This window comes from Mytilus trossulus, chromosome 3, assembly GCF_036588685.1.
Source record: "Mytilus trossulus isolate FHL-02 chromosome 3, PNRI_Mtr1.1.1.hap1, whole genome shotgun sequence".
Taxonomy (NCBI): Eukaryota; Metazoa; Mollusca; class Bivalvia; order Mytilida; family Mytilidae; genus Mytilus; species Mytilus trossulus.
In genome coordinates, this window is record NC_086375.1 from 24,482,498 (window position 1) to 24,505,756 (window position 23,259).

Below are 23,259 nucleotides of genomic sequence, written 5' to 3' on the forward strand. Positions count from 1 at the left end.
GTAAATGTTGTCATAGAAAGCAAATATTCAAACTTTTACATGTTGCAATAGAGAGCAGCGATAACATTTATACATGTTGCCAAATAGTGCAGATATATAAACTTGTAATTGTTGCCATAGAGAGCAGATATACAAACTTGTAATTGTTGCCATAGAGAGCAGATATACAAACTTAAACACATGCAACTGAGGTCAGAGACACTTACTTAGAGCAAAGATACATACGTGTACAGGTTGTCATAGAGAGCAAAGATATAAATTTGTACAGGCATGGATAAAGTGCAAAAATACAAACCTGTACATGTTGAGATGAAGAGCTAATATACAATTTTTTACAGTTTGTCCTGGAGAACTGATAGACACTTGTACATGTCAAAAAGAGCAAAGGTACAAACTTGTACATGTTGCCTTAGAAAGAAAAGATAAAAGCTTGTACAGGTTGTCATAGAGAACAGATTCACACTTGTACATGTCAAAGAGAGCAAAGACACAAATTTGTACATGTTGCCATATAAAACAAAGATAAAAGCTTGTACAGGTTGAGATTGATAGAAAATATACATACCTGTACCTGTTGCCATAGAGAGCAAAGACACACTTGTACAGGTTGTTATGGAAAGCAAAGATGCAAATTTGTACAGGTTTTCAAAGAGAGAAAAAATACAAACTTTACATGTTGCCATTGAAAACAAAAATACAAACTTGTACAGGTTGACATGGAGAGCAAAGATACATACCTGTACATGTTGCAATAGAGAGCAAAGATATAAATTGTACAAGTTTGGATAAAGTGCAAAAATACAAACCTGTACATGTTGAGATGAAGAGTAAATTTACAATTTTCTACAGTTTGTCATGGAGAACAGATACACACTTGCACATGGTGTCAAAGAGAACAAAGATACAAACTTGTACATGTTGCCACAGAAAGCAAAGATAAAAGCTTGTACAGGTTGAGATTGATTGCAAATCTACATACCTGTTCATGTTGTCATAGAGAGCAAAGACACATACTTGTAAGGGTTGTCACAGAACAAACATACAAATTTGTACAGGTTGTAAAAGAGAGCAAAGATGCCAACTTTTATATGTTGCCATTGAGAGCAAAGATACATACTTGTACATATTTGTCATTGAGAGCAAATATACAAACTCATACAGGTTGGCATAGAGAGCAAAGATTCATACCTGTACATGTTGCCATAGAGAGCAAAAATATAAATTTTTACAGTTTTGGAAACAGAGCAAAAATACAAACCTGTACATGTTGAGATGAAGAGCTAATATACAATTTTTTAGTTTGTCATGAAGAACAGATACACACTTGTACATGTTGCCAAAGAGAGCAAAGGTACAAACTGGTACAGGTTGCCATAGAAAGCAAAGTTTAAAGCTTGTACAGGTTGTCATGGATAACAGATTCACACTTGTAAGTGTTGTCAAAGAGAGCAAATATAAATTTGTACATGTTGCCATATAAAGCAAAAATTAAAGTTTGTACAGGTTGTCATGGAGAACAGATTCACACTTGTACATGTCAAAGAGAGCAAAGATAAACTTGTACATGTTGCCATAGAAAGCAAAGATAAAAGCTTGAACAGGTTGGGATTGATAGCAAATATACATACCTGTACATGTTGCCATAGAGAGCAAAGACACATAATTGTACAGGTTGTCATGTAGAGCAAACTTACAAAATTTATACATGTTGTCAAAGAGAGCAAAGATGCAAACTGTTATATGTTGCCATTGAGAGCAAAGATACATACTTGTACATATTGTCATTCAGAGCAAATATAAATAACTGTACATGTTGCCATAGAAAGTAAAGATAAAAGCTTGTACAGGTTGGAATTGATAGCATATATACATACCTGTACATGTTGCCATAGAGAGAAAAGACACATAGTTGTACATGTTGTCATGTAGAGCAAACATACAAATTTGTACAGGTTGTCAAAGAGAGAAAAGATGCAAACGTTATATGTTGCCATTGAAAGCAAAAATACATACTTGTATATATTGTCATTGAGAGCAAAAATACAAACTTGTACAGGTTGACATGGAGAGCAAAGATACATAACAGTACACGTTGCCATAGAGAGCAAATAAATAAATTTGTACAGGCTTGGATAAAGTGCAAAAATACAAACCTGTACATGTTGAGATGAAGAGCTAATATTCATTTTTTTAGTTTGTCATGAAGAACAGATACACACTTGTACATGTTGCCAAAGAGAGCAAAGGTACACACTTGTACATGTTGCCATAGAAAGCAAAGATTAAAGCTTGTACAAGTTGTCATGGATAACAGATTCACACTTGTAAGTGTTGTCAAAGAGAGCAAAGATAAACCATTACATGTTGCCATATAAAGCAAAAATTAAAGCTTGTACAGGTTGTCATGGAGAACAGATTCACACTTGTACATGTCAAAGAGAGGAAAGATACAAATTTGTACAGGTTGCCATAGAAAGCAAAGATAAAAGCTTGTACAGGTTGGGATTGATAGCAAATATACATACCTGTACATGTTGCCATAGAGAGCAAAGACACATAATTGTACAGGTTGTCATGTAGAGCAAACATACAAAATTTATACAGGTTGTCAAAGAGAGCAAAGATGCAAACTCTTATATGTTGCCATTGAGAGCAAAGATACATACTTGTATATATTGTCATTGAGAGCAAATATAAATAACTGTACATGTTGCCATAGAAAGTAAAGATAAAAGCTTGTACAGGTTGGGATTGATAGCATATATACATACCTGTACATGTTGCCATAGAGAGAAAAGACACATAGTTTTACATGTTGTCATGTAGAGCAAACATACAAATTTGTACAGGTTGTCAAAGAGAGAAAAGATGCAAACGTTATATGTTGCCATTGAAAGCAAAAATACATACTTGTATATATTGTCATTGAGAGCAAAAATACAAACTTGTACAGGTTGACATGGAGAGCAAAGATACATAACAGTACACGTTGCCATAGAGAGCAAATAAATAAATTTGTACAGGCTTGGATAAAGTGCAAAAATACAAACCTGTACATGTTGAGATGAAGAGCTAATATACAATTTTTTTACAGTTAGTCTTGGAGAACTGATACACAATTGTAAAGGTTGTCAAAGAGAGCAAAGATACAAATTTGTACAGGTTGCCATAGAAAGCAAAGATAAAAGCTTGTACATGTTGAGATTGATAGCAAATCTACATACATGTACATGTTGCCATAGAGAGAAAAGACACATACTTGTACAGGTTGTCATGTAGAGCAAACATACAAATTTGTACAGATTGTCAAAGAGAGCAAAGATGCAAACTTTTATATGATGCCATTGAGAACAAAGATACATATTTGTACTTATCGTCATAGAGAGCAGTGATACAAACTTGTAAAGGTTGCCATAGAGAGCAGATATTCAAGTTTGAACATATTGTCATAGAAATAAGAGATACAATCTTGAATGGGTTGTGATAGAGAACAGCAAAACAAACATGTACATGTTGTAATAGAGAGAAGTGCTATATACTTATACATGTTGCCAGAGAGCAAAGATACATATCTGTACATGTTGCCATCGAGAGCAAAGATACAAACTTTTACAGGTTGTCATTGAGAGCAAATATACACACTTGTACTTGTTGTCAAAGAGAGAAAAGATACAAGCTTGTACAGGTTGACATGGAGAGCAGAGATACATACTTGTATAGGTTGTCAAAGAGAGCTTTATAGATGCAAACTTTTACATGTTGCCATTGAGAGCAAAGATACATACTTGTATATATTGTCATTGAGAGCAAATATAAATAACTGTACATGTTGCCATAGAAAGTAAAGATAAAAGCTTGTACAGGTTGACATGGAGAGCAGAGATTCATACTTGTATAGGTTGTCAAAGAGAGCTAAGATGCAAACTTGTACATATTGCAAGGCAAAGATGCTATCGGGTTGGAGTTCTTAAAGATTATGAGCACTGAGTCAAGTATAAATGTAAAATTGTCTTATTAAAGTGCCAGTTTGTCTTGCAGGTTTCATATGACCTTGATCTCATTTCCATGGTATATTGGTCAATTTTGAGCTTTTGTCTTTTTTCTGGCACTATTATCAATTTGACCAGTGTATTTGTTGTATAGAAGTATTCTGAGGTGTACACAAGATTGAGAATAAAAATAGGGGAAAGTGTCAAAGAGACAACAAACTGACCAAAGAGCAGAAAACAGCTGAAGGCCACCAATAAGTCTTCAATACAGCAAGAATATCCTGCACCTGGAGGTGGGCTTCAGCCATGTCTGTTTCATGTGACTTTATTTTCATTAATCAAAGATATAGATGTTAAGTTTATGTGATACCTATAGTAAAACCTTCATTTACAGACTTTCTACATAAATTCAATTATAAGAAGTTTCAGTTTGAGCACTCTTGTAATTTTTACCTGTTGCTTTCCAGTATCATTATTGCTGTAAAAAAAGTCTTGTTATGAATAATCATGTATAATCAGCATACCATTTTTCACTTTTGGAATTTAGTAATTTTGTAATTTGAAAAAACTCACATTGAATGCTGTCATTTGCTTAATTTGTGGTACATGTTATAACATTGGATTCACCAGGTTCATTGTACATCAAATCCATACCTTCAGAGCTCAGAGCCCTATCTGTGTAGCCATCAATTTTTATGTTTGGGCAATAAGAAGCCCACTTATATGCAAAAGACAACAGGTCCAGAGTTCATAGTGTAAAACTGGGAGCCTGAATGCTCAAATTCAAATGAAGCAAAGAACCTGACTGCCATGGCTTAAATATTCCAAAGGGAAAAGGAAATAAAATTTTCATCTTATTTCAGGTAATCAATTATTGTCAACAAAATAATGTGACATAAAGTCAATGCTTTTTAAAAATGAACCTGTCAACTGGAAGAGAATAACAAATAAATGCAAATGGTAGCATGATACTAGTAATACATGTATCATTGTCTGCAAAGTTAAACCTCCCACATTTTTTATGTGCCTGTCCCAAGTTAGGAGCCTACAATTCAGTGGTAGTTATTTGTATCTGTTTGTCATATTTGTTATTTATTTATTATTTTGTACATCAAGCTGTTAGTTTGAATTGTTTTACATTTGTCATTTCAAGGCCTTTTATTGCTGTATGTGTTTTGCTCATTGTTGAAGTCATGTAGGTGACCTGTGGTTGCAATCTTCTACCTTATATGGTCTCTGGTGGACATTTGTCTCATTTGCAATATTGCCACATTTTTTTTTATTTGGCTTCCATTTATCAATAAAATCTGTCCACCACATAACAGCACAATAGTGTTGAAATAAGTATTAGAGCTAATTTCCTAATGCATGTAAAGCAATACTTTGGTTGGCTTGATTGCTTTGTTTGTATAATTGTCTATACAAGCTTTTTGAATAAGATTGATATCTTTAAACAATATATATAGGCATAGTTAAACATGTATATATTATATTTAAATTTAAATGGGTGTTATCCTAATGATTGTACAATATAAACACAAAGCAAGCAAGCTAACTAAAGTCTTGCTCTACATGCTGTAGGAAATTCGCTGTAAACACCAAACAATCAATCCTAGTTTATAATAATAACAAGACAAATCAAAGTTGGAAGTGTATAATATGTATCATTAACATAACAAATAACTTTATGTAAAATCTAACAACTATATGCATGCATAAATACTGCCAAATATATACAAATATAAAAATGTCGCTTAAAAATACATACAAACAAGCTAAATGAGACTTATTATGAACTTAACTGGGACCAAACATTTAAAAGCTACAAAATAAAAACACCAGGCTTGAAAACATGATAAAATATCAACACACTAGGATTATGAAAAAACTATATATTAAATAAAACTTAAAAATTTGTAAAGAACTTGAGACTCTTTATCAGAGATTTTGTAGCATATACGACAAAATTTAATTAAAATTTCCATAAAACTGACATATTTTATGCAGCACTGATAATTATCAAAGCTGCCATTTTAACATCAGTCATCAGTAGTATACTTAAGGGGACATAATTGCTATAACTAAAAAACAGTCTTGTCAAACTTTTTACAAAAACACAAATCACAAAAAAGTGTCAACATGTGCATTTAAAATTGTTATGATGTGCTAAATGATAAACAATAAATGAATGAAGATGAAAAATTTGCAATCTTTTGGTTAATTGCAAAAATTGCAAAGATGATTGTAATGTTATAACATTTTCTTGAATAAATTAAGAACTAGCACTAACTTGTCTGGTGAAACATAGTTCACCTATGTTAAATATATATACACCATTATATTTTTACAAATTACAAAAGTGAAAAAATAAATTTTACTAAAACACACACTTTTATACTTTGATTTTTTCCAAAATAAATATTTTATGTAAATTTGGATACATTAGAAAATCAAACACAAGACATAGTATAATATATATCTGCAATTGATCTCTTCAAATTTTATAAAATCACTGACAATATTCTATTATCTTCAACACAAACAAATACAAAAACATAATATGTTTATATACAAAAATTTTATAAGTTTTCAATATATATACATTGCTACACATATATATTTATACACAACAAACAAACTTGCCACATTGGGACTATATATAAGCAAAACAGAATTACCCTACAAACATGTCTAGCATTTAATGCTTCGAGTAAATATATATGGCAAGTTACGTGATTCGATATCACAGTTTCGTTAATGAGAGTACAAAATCAAATATTATCACAGACAAATATGGAGATCCTTTATATTTGTAAAAAATGTCAACATTCAACATAAAAACTGGAATGGCAGTATATAATGTCAATTCATTGCGTCCACTCGAGAGTATTTTGATTCTCAACACTACATGACGTAAAAAATGTTCAAAGACTGTTATAAAGGGGGTGGTCCATTGTTATATCGTAACATTGGACCTAACGATCGACCAAAATTGTTCATAAGTACGCAACTATAGTCTTCTTCTGTCATCGGAACTAAGCTGGCTATACCAAGTAACAGTAAAAGAAAGATTTGAAATGGTAGAGCTGTTCTAAGAGCCCGACGAAAGTATGACGGTCTTCTTTGACTTTCCACATCATGTAGTTCTGTTGAGCTATAAAATAAATAAATAAGCAATTAAATATATGAAAATAAGATGTGTGTCATTTCTTTAAAATAATGAATAATATTATATTAAGATCGTTACTTAAAAGTTTTTTTTATTGCAATACTGGCTTATCATACATAATATGTGTTTTTGTAACTAAAAGGACATATTTAGACTTTGAAATTAACCACAATAAATAATAACTGAATCAAAAATCTCTGCAGCAATAGTCAGAAGAAATTACATCATGGTAGGCCAGTATTCACAATTAAAGACACTAGCTATTACATGATTTGTGATGTATCAATGGAGAAAATGATTCAAAATCTACTAATCTTTATAGAATGATAACTACTAGCACTAGTGTGTGAATGAAATGGTGTGCTTCTGTGATTTAAAATTGAGTGATGAATAGATCGAATGATAATGTCTGTCCTTAATATAAATCTGATACACTTATTTTTCTTGTCAAAGAATTGTACAAGTATAAGACATTTTTCAGATAGAAATTTATTGACAATTAATTAAAAGAGCTCTTAAACAGACATTTGTTGACAAATTAATTCTATATTGTTAAAATGTCATATTTTAAGTCAGCATGTATTGTATGATTGGAATAGATATTTAATACAACAAAAATTTGTTATAAATATAGCCTGATTATAGTAAGCGATATTTAAAACTGATTATCTGTAAAAAGCATTAACTTTTCTAGAGACAAATAATGTCTATGACTATTTGTCTAGGACTGTTCTAAAATCTAATGCCAAAATATTTGACCCAGTACTTGAATATTATTTAAGCAGTATGAGAAAATAAAAGCAAAATAGTAAAAACATACAAATAAGCTTTGGAGCCATTTAGTCTGTGTTGGACAGTTGTCTCCTTGGCAATCATTACCATATCTTCTTACTGTGGATTCATTTATTTTCGTTGGTACTAATTTTCGTGGTTTGAGGAAAATTTACATATTCGTGGATATCTAATTTCGTGGATTTGGCAAAGTATACACTCATTCCTTTAGCAAATTTGTTATTCGTTGAACATTTGAATTCATGGTTCTCCTGTATCCACGAAATCCACGAAAATTGGTACCCAACGAATATTAATGAATCCACAGTATTTTTATTTTTAAATTTTTTTTTTGCATTATTTGTTCCACATGATCTGTTTTGAAATTGATAAATAAAATAGTATTCCATTTCATGCCAAAAACAACAATGCATTACAGATTTTTCAATCAGTTAGATATTGTATCTTGTAGATAAATGTGAGAGCATGAAAATATTTAGGTATCTCTTATTTTGATATTGTTCTATGTTGTATTTTGTAGAATGTTGTTTAACTTTGTTTGGCATTAGGGAGCTACCATTTGATTTTTATGTTTTTATGGGGGGGGGGGGGGGATGGGGGGCTAGGATGAAAAATTGTGTCCTGCCTTTTTTTTTTATTTGTAATCTCTGTCCTGTCTTTTTATTTTTCAGTATATTTAGTCCTGCCTTTTTTTTTCTTAGCTTATCCTGACTTTTTTACAACAATTGTCATCCTGCCTTTTTTTTGCCAAGTTACTCATCCTGCCTTTTTTTTTACTCAAAATCCTGTCCTGCCTTTTTTTCAAATTTCCCCCCCCCCCCCCCCCCCCCCCCATAAAAATCAAATGGTAGCTCCCTTATCAATTTATCTTTGACTTCTGAGATTGAATATCTTCAGCCTTATTTTTTTCAATAAAGATTTTTTTTATTTTTGATTCTTTATCATAACACAAGAATATGTGCAACATTTATTTTCTTCTTTTCAGTCTTACCACAATGTAGTTTAAATTTAAGAATTAATTTACATGCTGCAAGCATCCAACAAAAAAACTTTTATCTAATGCTACAATTCTAACTAAATATAGTTATATATTACATATAAAGTACTGGGTGGCCCTAGATACATCATGCTTTCATAACCATTACAATGAATCATGCACAGACAGAAAAGAGAAATATACAATGTGAAAAAAAATGGTAATGAATATGGTTACCATTTTTTTTTTTATGAAATATGAATGTAGATGAAAATAAAATTGTTTTATGATATCAAGTAAAATTACTATGAATGATGATTAATGAATGAGATATCTATTGAAATGTTTTTCTTCCAAAGGGTTTCACTCTTGCTTACACGAATACAGTCAAACCTGCCTGAAGCCCCCTTTAACAGGATAACAACTTACAAGAAATAGAAAAACATACTATTAAAACATGTACATGCAGTGGCATGAATTTCAGGAGGAAATTTACAAGAATGTACCATCTTTTTTTTCTGAGATTTGCCCCAAAAATAAAGTGAAACAGCATCTCTTTTCCTAGACATAACTTCTAATGCCCCCATAAAAAATTACTTGAATCATACTTGTAACCTGTAAACAAAGCTTGTTATCAAAACCTCATTTTTACTACACTTGCTCATAAAAAACAAATACTTTTCTTTCATCCAACAAGACCCCTTTATTTGTTCATGTTTGACTGTACACAATTTATATAACATGTACACCAATTTATTTCAGTTTAAACCAATATAACTTATCACATTTATATGAGTTTATAGCTTTATACATTTTATGTATAAGTGTAACCTTTATGCAGGCCTTTTGGTACATAAACATATGGATAATTTGTAAGTAATATAATAGACCTGTTACATCTTGAATAACAATGGGAAGTAATGCACCATAAATCTTCATGCAAACCCATGCATTTATCTCCCATGGTTATCTCCATAAGGTCATGAACATAAAGCTGAATAATTTTTTTGGAGGGGGTATCTTTCCAGACATTTTATAAAATAAAAACATAAAAAGAATTATTTTTGTATCCTTCTACCCTTTTCCCCTCTCATTTCTTTTCCAATTTAAGTTTAAGCACTTTATAAAATGGCACCCCAAAGAGTTTTCAGTAACATATAATTTGTTAAGATGCAGGCTATCATACGACACAAAAAACAAACATTACACACAGGACAACACATTTAACAACAATTGTATACCAACACTCTTACATTTCCAGGGATTTCTAATAAGAACAAGGCAATAATTGTATAGTAGAAAGAATCGAAAGTAGATCGAGGGATGTTCAGCTTTAAGTTACGAAGCATAGGATTGTTACAAGACGCATACAGTTATGCATGGCTTTCGGGCCACCACCTACGATGCATAGTAAAAATCATAACAGTAAATTAAAAGTGCCATATTACGTGATGTCATCTTGACAAGTGCCGCCCGGCCAAAAGGGTCTCACCCACCGTAGTAGCTGTGAAATCAATAAAACATGTGAGATATTCTATATATACTTATAGTGTTGATCTGGTTCCCATACTTACCAGTTCTATCATTTAGTAATTGTGTATGATAAAAAGAAATCCTAGATAAAATTTCTCTATTCATTTACGAGATTAAAAGGGGGTCTATTTACCAATGCCAAGGTCAGGTGATTTTAGGCCAACTATTTCAAGAAACTTATTTTGGGAAGTTTCTGGCAAAAGCTGACCATAAAGATAAATAAAAATAGAGATAAAAACACTGTTGTTCTCAATTTTTCTTGTAAGATATCCATTTTACCAGTAACTGTTCTAACCTAACAAGTTGCCAAAAAAAGTCTACTAAACAATGTAACTTTAAAGGATAAAAGAAACTCTTTGAGTAGTTTTACATAAAGCAGTGGTCAATTTAATAAAAAAAAAATTGTACAAAGAATCCATGTTTTATAATGATTAGTGAACTTTTAAATCAACAGCATTTAACTATAAATCAAAATATTTACCCAGCTGGAAATAATTATATATTATTTGGAAGATAGTGATTAATTTCTGGAGTAACAACTTTCGACACGATAATTGCCAGCGATTTAAAACATTTATGTGTACCAATACGAATGATAGAAACAATGTTACATAAATGGCACACAGCCATATACAACAGTTGTTCCAAAAGAAAATGTTCAGTGGCAGACATTTAGTGGAAAAGGGATCATAATTCCTATTTGGATGTTTAAAAATGACTGTTGTAATGATTGAATTAAATAAAAAAAAATTCTACTATAGCTTTTAATTGATGTCAAATATCAAAGAAATAACGACTAAATGTTATTTTGGAACAGCTGAAGTGCAATATACATAAAGAGTATACATAATTGCCACTAACAACATTTTTTCTTTGCACCATATAAATCAACAACAACAACAAAGTGTACAGTGCTGTGTGGTACATTTATTGATACATTGTACTTTTAAAACATAAGACAAATCATCAACCCCTTACATAAAGAAAATTATTCTTTGTCAATTTTTCTCTATAAATCATTGATTAAAAATAAACAATTATTTGAACATATATCACAATCAATCTCAAAATTATTAGTAAATCTTATATGAGCTGTTGTGCATTTTTTTTTTTTTTTTTTATTAATTTTGAAATTTCATTATCATAAGAACACAATATGTATAAAACACATTTTTTTTTTATATATTTAATGATTTTAAAAAAAAAAGAGAATTCATTACTTACTTAATTAAAAAAATATGCATGAAAATACAAATAAAAACTAGATAAAATTAGTTGTTGAAAATTTACATTTGAAATAAATAAAAATGAGAAATATTGAAAAAGAATAGCAATAGGCCAGATGTAGTTACTAACTAAAAGTGTTGTGCTTTTATCAGAAAAAAAGCCAAGTGTTACATGAAAATAAACTTTAGGAATAGCTTACAGAAAGTTTCTATCAGTCTGTTTGAAAAGCAAGAATTTGTCAACATTATGAAAAAACTTCATAGACATATTTATTATCATAATTAGTTTACTGCATCCCTAAAAAAATTATTTTTACCAGGTAAAAGTTGATGAAATGTCTCAAATTGCCACATTTTAATATGTACATCAAAATGATTTATTTTGGAATTGTCAATTAAATGTGCTGTGCACAAAATAACCAGTCAATACATTATTTATGGAACTACAGAGAGATAAGAATTCATAAATGTATGACTGATCTGCAATCTAGCCTCTAAAAATACCAAAATAAATAATGGTAGATAATTTTAAATTTGTACAGCACTTTTGTGGTATCAATTATTGTACCATACCTGACGAGTGACAGCAAACGGTGATCTTGTACGGACGGATGACCCTGGACGGAGTGGTGTATACCTAGTTCGTGGTGTACTTGTCCTTGCAGAATAACTGGACAATCGGCTATCAGTTAAATCTAATGATAATGGCTACAAAAATTAAAATCTAATTGTAAAATATTATTTTGAGAGTTACAACAAAAGTCATGGAAGTATTTGCTATATATTTTACAAGTTGGAAGGTCAATGTTATCACAATTTTTTGAGAGTTTTATACAAAGTGACTGTTTAATAAAAAATAAAAACTTAATTAAAACAATTTTCAAGACCTCACAAACTTTTTTTGTTGATAAGACAGGATTTATGCAAGAACTCCTAAAATTAATGTAAATATGGTAAACAACTCTGTATAATTCAATGTCAAGACAAGAATATGAAAAAAATTCTCTACAATGCAAAAAACATCATGATATATAACCATCCTTTGGCTGGCAAGTTTATATGTAATTTTGGTGTTTGAACTTATTTTCTTTAAATCAATTATCATAAAATGTTTGTAACAAACATAACTCAGTAGCGTATAGAAAATCTACCAATCATAAATTCATTAGAATAGCTGGATACTATTTTAATTTGATGATCTTTATTGCTAAATCTCTTATTTTTTGTAAAAATTCCTTACCGGAGAGGCAACATCAGGTGATACATTGAGTCGCTCTTCCAGACTGACTATATATGATTTACATAATCGTAACAATGCTCTTAGTCTATTTGATATGATGTGAGTTTTATCTTTAGCATTGAGCATTTCTGCAGAATCGTCATTTATTAGAAGTTGGTCTGCTGTCTCTTTTAATGATTGAACTCTGGGTTGGTTTGTTTCCATGTCTAATTTTAATTCCTGAAAAAAAAAAATGACTTTTAAATGTCTCTTCTTTCTTCAATTGTTTTTTGGTTGTATAATTTTTTTTCAAAACCAATTGAATTTGATTGGACAACAAGAAAATATGAATGGTTGCCTATAATTGCTCACATCCACTTCACTTTAATTTTGGTGGACAGTTGTCTCATTATTAATCATACCACATCTTCTTATTTTTATAAAGCTGTAATGGTAAACATATCCATGTTGAAGGTTGTTTAAGAAACATGCATTGTGCCCACATCAATCAGTATCATATGGTTTTTACTGTTAGTTGTTTTTAGCATTTAGCTGACAGTAACCATAGACCTTGGTTAATTCTCTGTTTTTGGTGAGTTTTCTGTAGCTCAATCTGTGGTTTTCTGTTTGAATTTTTTATACATTTTTACCTTCTTTTTTTCATTTGACCCTTGCTGTATGTTGTGTATCTTATTATAGTATGGGTTTTTGATTGCTCCTTTGATATCTGAATTTTGATTTTAAACATGATGAAAAGTTTTAATATTAATCTACTGAAAAATTTCAAAACACTTAAATCAGTCTCCAAAATTTAGATCATGCCACTTTTCAGTTTGCTAACCTTTAATTTTCTAAGTTTTGTCCACAAAGCACTCTCATCGGCACCTCTGTTGATTGGTTCACATTGCTGCACTTTTGTTTCTACACTTTCTAACCAGAGTAACAAGTCATGAATAGTAATGTGAAATTCTTCACAATGTATTAAAGAAATTTTCAAATCGTTCTGCATTAAATTGGCACGATCACATATTGCTTCCCAGCGTTTATTCATATGTCTCAATTTATCACGGAGTTCTCTCCCTTCTTGTGTCCGTAGATTTGTAAAGTTTTTACTTGTTAGATTTAGTGATAAAACTCTTGCTTTCTTGGATTCTAGCTGAACAAGAAAATCCTGTAAAAGATTTAAATATTTAATAAAGGAATATAAATTTCTGTATACAGTAGCTGTATTTTAAATAAATGAATAAAGAAATAAATATCACATATAACCAAGAGCAATCAAGAGTAAATTCTATATAGTTCTCTTATATATAGTATGAATATGTTCTGTGAATTCAGAAATTATTGTGAAACGTTTGTTAATGTTATAAAATGCAACAGAATGAGCATCCCAATTAAGAAGGATGGATAAGGTTTCTATAAATCCCACTTCCCAATTTCTCCATGTTCCTTCTTCTCTTTTGATTAAGGATAATTATTTCATTCTCTTTCTAGAAGGAGGAAAATTTATTGTTAAGAGAATGATCTTTTTCATGGTTTTATAACATGTCCATCAAATCATTTTGTTTAAGAAACTGACTCTTTCTTAAATTTATTTATACCCATTCAATGTTTCCCTCTTTGTACCTGGACCTCAGAGTTTGAAATTATATTTTGGAACATATTTTAAGATAACTCTTGAGCAATGCAAAAAAAACATATCGTTAGCAATAACAAATTATTGTGGCACATCATGCTAAATTCTATTAGAGTTTATCAGCATCTATGATCTATTACAAATCACTGTGTGAAACTCAAATGACTTATTAGATGATGAAATGAAACAGGTGATTTTTCACACAAACCTGAATGATTTTTTTTACATATGAAAAACACAGAGACCTTACCACAAAATATACTCACATTCTAAAATAAAAATTCAGAATTTTCTTATTTTCTTTCTTAGTACATGTAGCATAATTCAAAAGTGATGTTTTTTGTGTTTGTTTTTTTTTTAGATATATGGTCCGAGAACACAATTTATTTGTAGTGCATTTCTTTTAGAACATAAATGAAAATTAAAAAAATCCCACCTGCGCTTTCTCAATGAAATTTTTACAGTGTGTTGTACTACTTTTTGGACAAATTAAATCAAAATTATAGAAAACTTCATCGTCTCTTACTCAAAATATGGACAATTTTATCTTTAGGGCGTCTTGAAATCTTTCGACAGCTTCTGAAGTGCTATTTTTCAACCTTTTTCACATGGACCGAATCACTACTTTCCTTTAAAATTCTGGACCCAAATTTTTTTACAGTGTAAATTCACCCCCCTACTTACAACTTGAGGCATTAAACATGGAGAAATAAATTTGGAAGGGGTATAAAAATTAATGGCAAGTAACCCACTGTTAACACTAGGGACTATATTCGTGAACAACGAAAATCAAGGGACGACAATTGTGGTCTCGTACCATATACTATTTTGTAAAATAGATAAAAAAAAGTGCAGAGTTTGTGTTGCTCAGTCTTTAGTTTTCTATATATATGTAGTGTTTTGTAGATTGATATGGTGTTGTCAGCTTCTCTTCAAAGGATCCAGTGGGGAGGGGGGTTCCGGGGTTGAAACCCCCCTTTTTTAAGGCTGATCAATGGATTTGAATGGGAGCTTATAGTTGGAACCCACCCTTCACTCTGGGTTAGGAACCCCCCTTTTTAAAATGGCTGGATCTGCCCCTGCAACTTAGTCAGAGTCAGGGAGTATACAAGAGTGATCCTCTCCCAAGTTACTGGTTTCATTTTAATGCCTTTCATGTTGAAGCTGGTTATATGGTAGTCTCTTGTTACATATATTTACAATTTGCCAAGCTTTAAGGGATTTAGAGATCAACATAAAGGTTACTACTGTGGATTCATTATTATTCTTGAATACCATTTTTTGTGGATTTTGTGGGAACACGTGAACCATGAAATTAAATGTTCAATGAGTATTTTTTTTTCTATAGGCTTGTTTGCATACTTTGCCAAAACCAGGAAAATAAATACACACAAATTTGCAGGAAAATTGGTACACATGAAAATAAATGTATCCATAGTAGTTGTTTGTTTTGTTTAATTGCATATTTTTGGTTGCTGTCTTATTGAGATAATCCCTAAATTTGTATCTATGTAACAACTCAGTTTTATAATGCTAGTTATATGAATTATCAAAGTGCATTAATATTCATATGTCTAATTAATTTGTGCACACATGCCTTTAAAGTGAATTTAATTCAAAGCGATTCATATATCTTTGCCTACTACAATATAGAATTTTAGTTGTTCAGTTTTATATGTATGTAAGGAAAACTGGTACAACTTATATAAAAAAAATTGTAAAATTTGTTTTTATACAAACAATTAAGCGTCATGCAAAATAGTCTGGAACTCAATTATTTGTAATTACAATTGTTTTCCACTTTCAGTACATAAAATAATTTTCAAACAAAAAATGAAGTCTTTTTATCAAATTAGATATATTCAAAATTTTCATTTGTATATTTTTGAAATATATATATACTACCAAAGATAGTCAGTGGAAAAAAATGCTGTCAAATTGACTCTTTTGGTAAAATGTTTTAAAAAAAAAATAGCAAAAGGCATACTTGTATTACAGGAATGTCTATTTCTTAAAGAATGATTTTTCATGAATTAAAATGGAAAATATTGACAAATAATTACGCTCCACACCTGTTCTATAAATAATGTTAGACCTTGTACCTTCAATCTATGTGCAGCTATTATCTGTAAAGTAATGTGCATTGATAAAATATCTATGGTTATCTCCCTTTATTCAGAAAATTAGTGTTTTTGATTTCGATTGACAAAACATACAGAGCACATATAATTTCAGTCATAAAAAAAGAAAGCAGATTTCATTCAAATAAAATGAAGTGTTCATGCTGAAAAATTCTTGTTGTAACTAACTCTAAAGAAAAAAATAGTCCAGCCACATAACTTTTGGGTAAAATACAATAAATGCACACAATTTATAGTGTAGCTAAAAACCTCATTTCTTTTGGTAATTACAACAAAGATATTATACAAGTATGGTCCTGGTTGTGAATCCCTTTCCACTTTTGATACAAATTATATACCACGATATCTTCATCCAAAAAACTGTAACTATGCATGTATATTGAGATATGATTTCACTTTCAATTCTTAGTAGAGACATACCTTATGTTGTCTAATTATAGAATCTAGTTGAGTTATGTCTCTTGGTGCTGATATCTGTGTGGCCTGATTAGCCTCTACTTCATCTAACCAAGCTAACATGTGATCAAGGTCAGCTTTAAATTGACCCCAGTCCTGATGATGTTGATTCATTCTATAATTTCTATCCATCATTCTGGCTTGCAATATCTCCCATCTTTGAAGAACATCTACAAATTATAAAGAATAAATGTACTGAATTTGTTACTTGCTGACATGTATTGAGCAATCCCTAAAAAAATAGTGCCTTTTAGATGACTGAAAAATCAACTATAATCGTGCACAGCATTTTGGAAGTCTGGGAAAATTATAAGATTTCAAACTAAATCAACCATACCAAATAAATTGCATCTTATGACTATTTTCATAAAAATGTACACTGAAATAACTAACTCATGTATTTAAATTGATCTTCAACATATAATTTAGGCCCTCTTTGATTCAATAAGTTCCATAAAACTTCTTTTCAAACTTTTGTAATTGATCTTTACTAATGTGGGGTAAGTTGTAAATTTGTGTCTAATATCTTGTGTTAACATACCTTTTATTTCTACATCAGCACTAGCTATGCCATAGACTCCTGTTTCTGTTTTGACCAATCGTTCTATTCTCTTCATATTATCTATACTCATCTCACATTCCCTGATACATTGGAACTGAAAACAGAATTGCCTTTTAGTCAAAGTACAGATAAATAATTGGATTTCAAGATTACATTATTTTTTGCAATATTTTGCGGCTTTTTTTAATTTCAATTGAATGCTTTTCATTTTACTGTGCTTCAACAATGTCTACTGTAAAAAGTCAATACACTTTGAAATTGAAAATAAGGTGAAACTTCAATTATGATTAACAGCATGATTATATGAAAGAAAGAATATCATGTTAAGAGTACGCCATTTATCATTCTGTTCATCAATGTGCATCAAAAAGAAGACCACAGACATTAATTCTTTGTGATTTTATATTTTTGTGCTGTTAGATAGCTGTGTCCATTGGCTGATCTGACTTTTTTTCCATGTTGCTATTATTTATTTTGAGTAAGTAATTTCTTATACTGTGGATTCATTTTTTTCTTTGGATATCAATTTTCGTGGATTTCGTTTGTACATGAGAATCACGAATTTCTATAGACTTGAATGCAGTCTTTGGCAGAACCATGAAACTAAATGTCCATGAAAGTGTAAGTTTTGTTCAATCCACGAAATTTGGTACACATGAATATAAATGAATCCATAGTAGATTAAATAAATTATTCAAGAGCTTTTATTAGAAAAGCAGTTGCTTACCCTTCGGGACCACCTCCATCTATTTCTAATACATTTTTGTAAGTCATAACATTTAATTTTGTGTTCTGAGAACAAGAATTTTGCATGGAATGTTGAAAATTCTTCTTTCATAAATCATAATATGATTTCTGTTTGGTATCTTTTGCATATAACAATCATTGAGATAAAACAGAGAAAAACTCACATAGTCCTCAAAGGAGTCATTATTTCCTGATTCTGATGGAGGGCCAGCCATGACCTCATCTTCAGCATCACACAGTTTATCTTTGGCATCCTCTATGGCATCCACCAGGTTTTCTAACAGAGCCTCAATCTCAGCTTCACGACCTTTCTCTGAAAGTTCTTCTCTTAATCTTCTCCATCTTTCTTGTCTTGAAATTTCTAGAGCTAAAATGTGAAGTAAATAGATAATATATTTTCCAGTACAATATTTTTTTTGTTAATGTTGGCTTTACCTTATGGAATTTTATACAATATAATAATAAAAATGTTGAATTACAAAAGGGCAGTTTTTAAACTTTCTTAATTAACTTTTGCTATTTCTGTAATTATAAATTTTCTTGCATTTCTCAAATTCTGCTGAGACTTATTTAGACCCTTTAACAGCTGTTATGCAGCTCAGAAAACAGAAGTGCCCTTGTATATACAGAAGGCTGTTCTCATCCATAGATATTGACCAATAAAAAAATAGACATTTTTCCTCAGGGACCACAAGTCCACCATCATATATACAATGTAGAATAACTATTCCTTACCTTCTCTAGTTCTCATTGGTGATCTTGTTCTTCTTGTTGACACTCTTGTTGGTGACCTGACTGGTGAGCGAGAAGCATAACGACTAGGTGAACGTGATCTGGAAGGTGATCTTGACCTTGATGGGGACCTTGATCTCTGTGGTGACCTTGACCTTGGTGGAGGTGTGCGAGCTCTGATTGGTGAGGTAGATCTAAGTTGAACTGGAGAAGCAGATCTCTCCTGAATGTGACGTCGCTTCTCAGGAGGACTTTCTGGAGGTGAAGCCTCTAAATAATCCTCAAGTTCTTTCATGTCCCATTTCCCCAATCTGAGCTGACGTTCTAATTCGTCAAGCTCATCACCAGGAAGCTGTCTGTCTGCACGTACTGCATCCTCTGTTAGCTGTTTGAAATGAAAACACAGAACTTAAGATTCTAGCATCAACATGGAAAAATGTAAACATTAATTAAGCTTTCTAAAACAAAATTCAATTCTGGGTTTTAGAATTCAGCGTCTATCAGAGAGGTCTTAAAAGATAAATCTTCAAGTTATCAGCTATCAAAGTACCCATTAAATGAAATGTGCTTCTTTTTTTTTTTTTTTTTTTTTTTTTAATTTGATTTTTTTTTTTTTTTTTATTTTTTTTTTTTTTATCCAACATATATAATATACAACAGTACAGTTATCAAGCAATAAGTTCATATATATATAAATGTAATATAATACAACCTATTTGAAAATGTATAGAACTTGAAAAATAACATTTTGTTTGGATTTTATAATTGTATCTTATTAAAAAGGACATACAAAAAAAAATATAGAGAATTAATAATAAATAAAAGAATTAAAAGATGATTAAAGAAAAAGAAAAAAAACAAAAAAAGCAACAAAAAACAAAAAAAAACAAAAAACCAATATAAAAAAAACAAAAATCATTTTGATGTCTGCCAATTTTTTCATAGTTGCTAATCCACCAAAGTATCCTGTAAAGCCTCTTGGTAAATGCACCAAGCTTGATTAAACTTTTCAAAACATTTATTTTTAACTGATATCTTCTTCTCCAAAATATAATGATGCTTTATTTTTTCAATCAATGCTGTTAAACTAAATTCTCCTTTAAAATATCGTGTATTATATATATATTGTTTAATCCAGAGAAAAATATTGTTTTGAGGGTCACCTTTGTACATTCGTGTTAAATTTCCAAACAAAAAAATATCCTGTGTAAATGGTATACTAATACCGTTATGGAGAAACCACATTTCAGTTTGCTCAATAAATTGTTGTACATAATAACAATCCCACAGTATATGTTCAATTGATTCAAGTTCAGTCTTACAAAAAGTACAATATGGGTTTTGCACAATCCCAATTTTGTTTAAAAACATATTTGTTGCCAGAATTTTATGATTAATTCTATACTGAAGCCATTGTAGCTTAGTATTTTTTGTAATAGCAAATGGTAGTTGAAAAATCTTTTTCCAGTTTTGATTTTCTAAAACTAAAATTGCTTCCCATCTTTTTACTCCTGTAGGAACAGTGTTGTTTTTGTTTAGCACCAAATACATATCTTTTGATCCCTTTTTGCTTTTGAGAATGGTCTTTATAACTGATGGTATGAAAGGAGATACTAATTTATAATCTCCCCTTTTAATTTTTTTGGAAGTCTTAGTTAGCATAGAAATTATGCTATTATATTTCATGATGTCTATATCCATCTGAAAACACTCCTGAAATTGATAAAAATTTAGAAAGGTACCATTCTCCCCCACAATATCATTTACATATAAAATACCCTTACTATGCCAGTCTTTGAAAAAAACTGGTTTGTTATCAATTTGGAATAGATTATTCATCCAAATTGGACTGGAAAGAAAATATTCCCAGTCGTGCAAATTCATTTCTTTTTCAATTACCATTTTGTGCTTCTTATTAAACTTATGCTACATTTAGAAACGTCAAAAATTCTTTAAGACACAGAATATGATTTATTTTTAAAACTAGTCTATCAACTGTTGAACTCAATATCTCCAAGAGTCTAGAAAAATTGTAAATTAATCAATTGAAGACAATTTTAACACGTTCAATCTAAAATTTACAAGAATTTTTTTTTCCTTTCTCCTGTTTTTTTTCTTCTGTACATTAAATCTTACTTAGAACAGAATGTTCCTTCATCCAAGCATATCTTGGATGTGCAGGATGAAGGTCATTCTTAGAATATGAGCCTGAGGCTCGAAAGTAATGAATTAGCTTAACTTCTCTATGAGGGGTGAAGCTTACATATAATATCTCTGTTTAAAGAAACAAACTATAGCTGGCCAGTGACCTTGACCCTAGTATATAAGCACCTGTTCCATAATAACTTGTCATAATTTAAAGCAAGTTTGTGTCAACCAAATATAAAACCCAGTGGAAAAGGGTGGGTCTGACTGATAATCCCTAGGGTGGGAATTAATTACTTTCGAGCCTCAGGCTCATATTCTAAGAATGACCTTCATCCTGCACATCCAAGATATGCTTGGATGAAGGAACATTCTTATTCATATTTCGCCTTCGGTCTCAAGTAATGAATTAGCTTGTTTAAAGTGTAGACACAAACTAAAAACAATTTTTATATAAATGCCAACATTTAATAAAGGATAAAAATCACAAGATCATCCAGTAACTACAACTAAAGAAAAGTGTTTTAGTACTGATATTATTTCTTTCCTGTTATAGAACTTGTAAAAAGTTTTACCATATGTCCAGACAAAACTGTTGCCATAATGTCCTTAATAGAACATCCTGAAGCTAAATGCACTTATGAAGAGGTTCCTCTAAATGAGTTAATCTTAAAACCTCGGATAAAATTAGAACTCTCTCTAACTATCTAAACTTTACGAAAAGACTTAGATGAATTCTCTCACCTATTTTGTACACAAAACATGATAAATCATTGTCTTAATCAACACAAAGTTTTGGTTTATCAAAACCTTTGATCACCTCATTAGGTAAACTAACTAACATATCTAGTATTTTTCAAAAACTCATGTATATGAAAAAATAAAGTGCCATGTCTCTGAATGAAAGACATAGAATGTAAATCTACAGCTGATAAAGATAGTACTTCAAGGCAGATGTAGTCAAGGCAAATAAAGACACAAGTATAAAAGACAGTCTTCAATGTTAAATACTCCAATGAATACTAAGAACTTAAAAAAGATAGTACTAAATTCATCTCCCAAGTGAAAGAGTATCTAACTCTTCAATTGCAGATTCAGGTTTAAGCAACCTTCCACAAATACATGTAGTAAACAAACAAATTCAGTAAAATCTATTTCTTAAAGGATAAAGTCTGTTTCAACATAGACCAAGAAAAATTCACATTAAACATGCTGAATATGAAAAGCTTGTGTTTTACAAAAATTTCAATAATCAATAACATCCTTTTTAGATGGTGATAAGGAATTGGTTCTCTAATTGAACACACCAAATAATGAAATTTCTCAAAAAAATATTGATAATGCTTGATTATAGATGCATGGTCTCCAAGATGAAGTGTAAATATATTTTACAAATGATTCTGAAATCTCCTGTTTATATTAAAGTGATTTCTGAGTATAACACACACGTTTTTACCCTACTGCAAATCAACCCTTCAGGTGTTGGTTCACTTAATTTTTTTTTTACAATATACAGTTAAATTAAGTCTCTTCCTGACGGAAAGACATTATCTTCAGTATGTAACATTGTTACTAATTTTTATGCCTAACAGTTTAACTGGCACATAAATTAAAATTGGTCTTAGCAAAGAAAACCAACTCTGAGCAAGCCAAAAGGATAATCAAAAGAGCCTTCTGAACTTTATCACTAATAATTTTCTTTATAAATATCCCCAACAATGAAAAAGATGGGAAAATATAAGGTCTTAATTCTGATCATGAAAATAAAAACATCTCTGAAAGGAGCTTGTTGGTCAAAAGACAACGAAGTAATTATCTACAGATTGAAAATGAAAACATAATAACAACAAAACAAATATATCTTCTTTCAATTGACATCCTTTTGAATCTGTAAATTTTTTCGACATATGATAAGCATCAAAAATTTTCTTACCAG

The 23,259-nt window shown here is 30.6% G+C and overlaps 1 protein-coding gene across 7 annotated transcripts in view; it reads right to left on the bottom strand.

The window, feature by feature from the left end:
* Positions 1-5,629: 5,629 nt before the first annotated feature.
* LOC134710833 (nesprin-1-like) overlaps positions 5,630-23,259 on the bottom strand; it is a 51,317-nt gene continuing 33,687 nt past the window's right edge. For 5 of the 7 annotated variants that reach the window (XM_063571236.1, XM_063571235.1, XM_063571233.1 and 2 more), the window contains 10 exons: positions 19,182-19,563; positions 18,611-18,813; positions 17,679-17,793; positions 17,102-17,307; positions 16,643-16,666; positions 13,746-14,075; positions 12,926-13,144; positions 12,259-12,393; positions 10,375-10,430; positions 5,630-7,143 (listed from right to left, as the gene is read on the bottom strand). In XM_063571236.1, the coding sequence (XP_063427306.1) occupies positions 6,924-7,143; positions 10,375-10,430; positions 12,259-12,393; positions 12,926-13,144; positions 13,746-14,075; positions 16,643-16,666; positions 17,102-17,307; positions 17,679-17,793; positions 18,611-18,813; positions 19,182-19,563 (1,890 nt within the window). In that variant the 3' untranslated portion in view covers positions 5,630-6,923. The remainder of the gene's footprint in view (positions 7,144-10,374; positions 10,431-12,258; positions 12,394-12,925; positions 13,145-13,745; positions 14,076-16,642; positions 16,667-17,101; positions 17,308-17,678; positions 17,794-18,610; positions 18,814-19,181; positions 19,564-23,259) is intronic. The other 2 variants (XM_063571232.1, XM_063571234.1) reach the window with 2 other exon arrangements.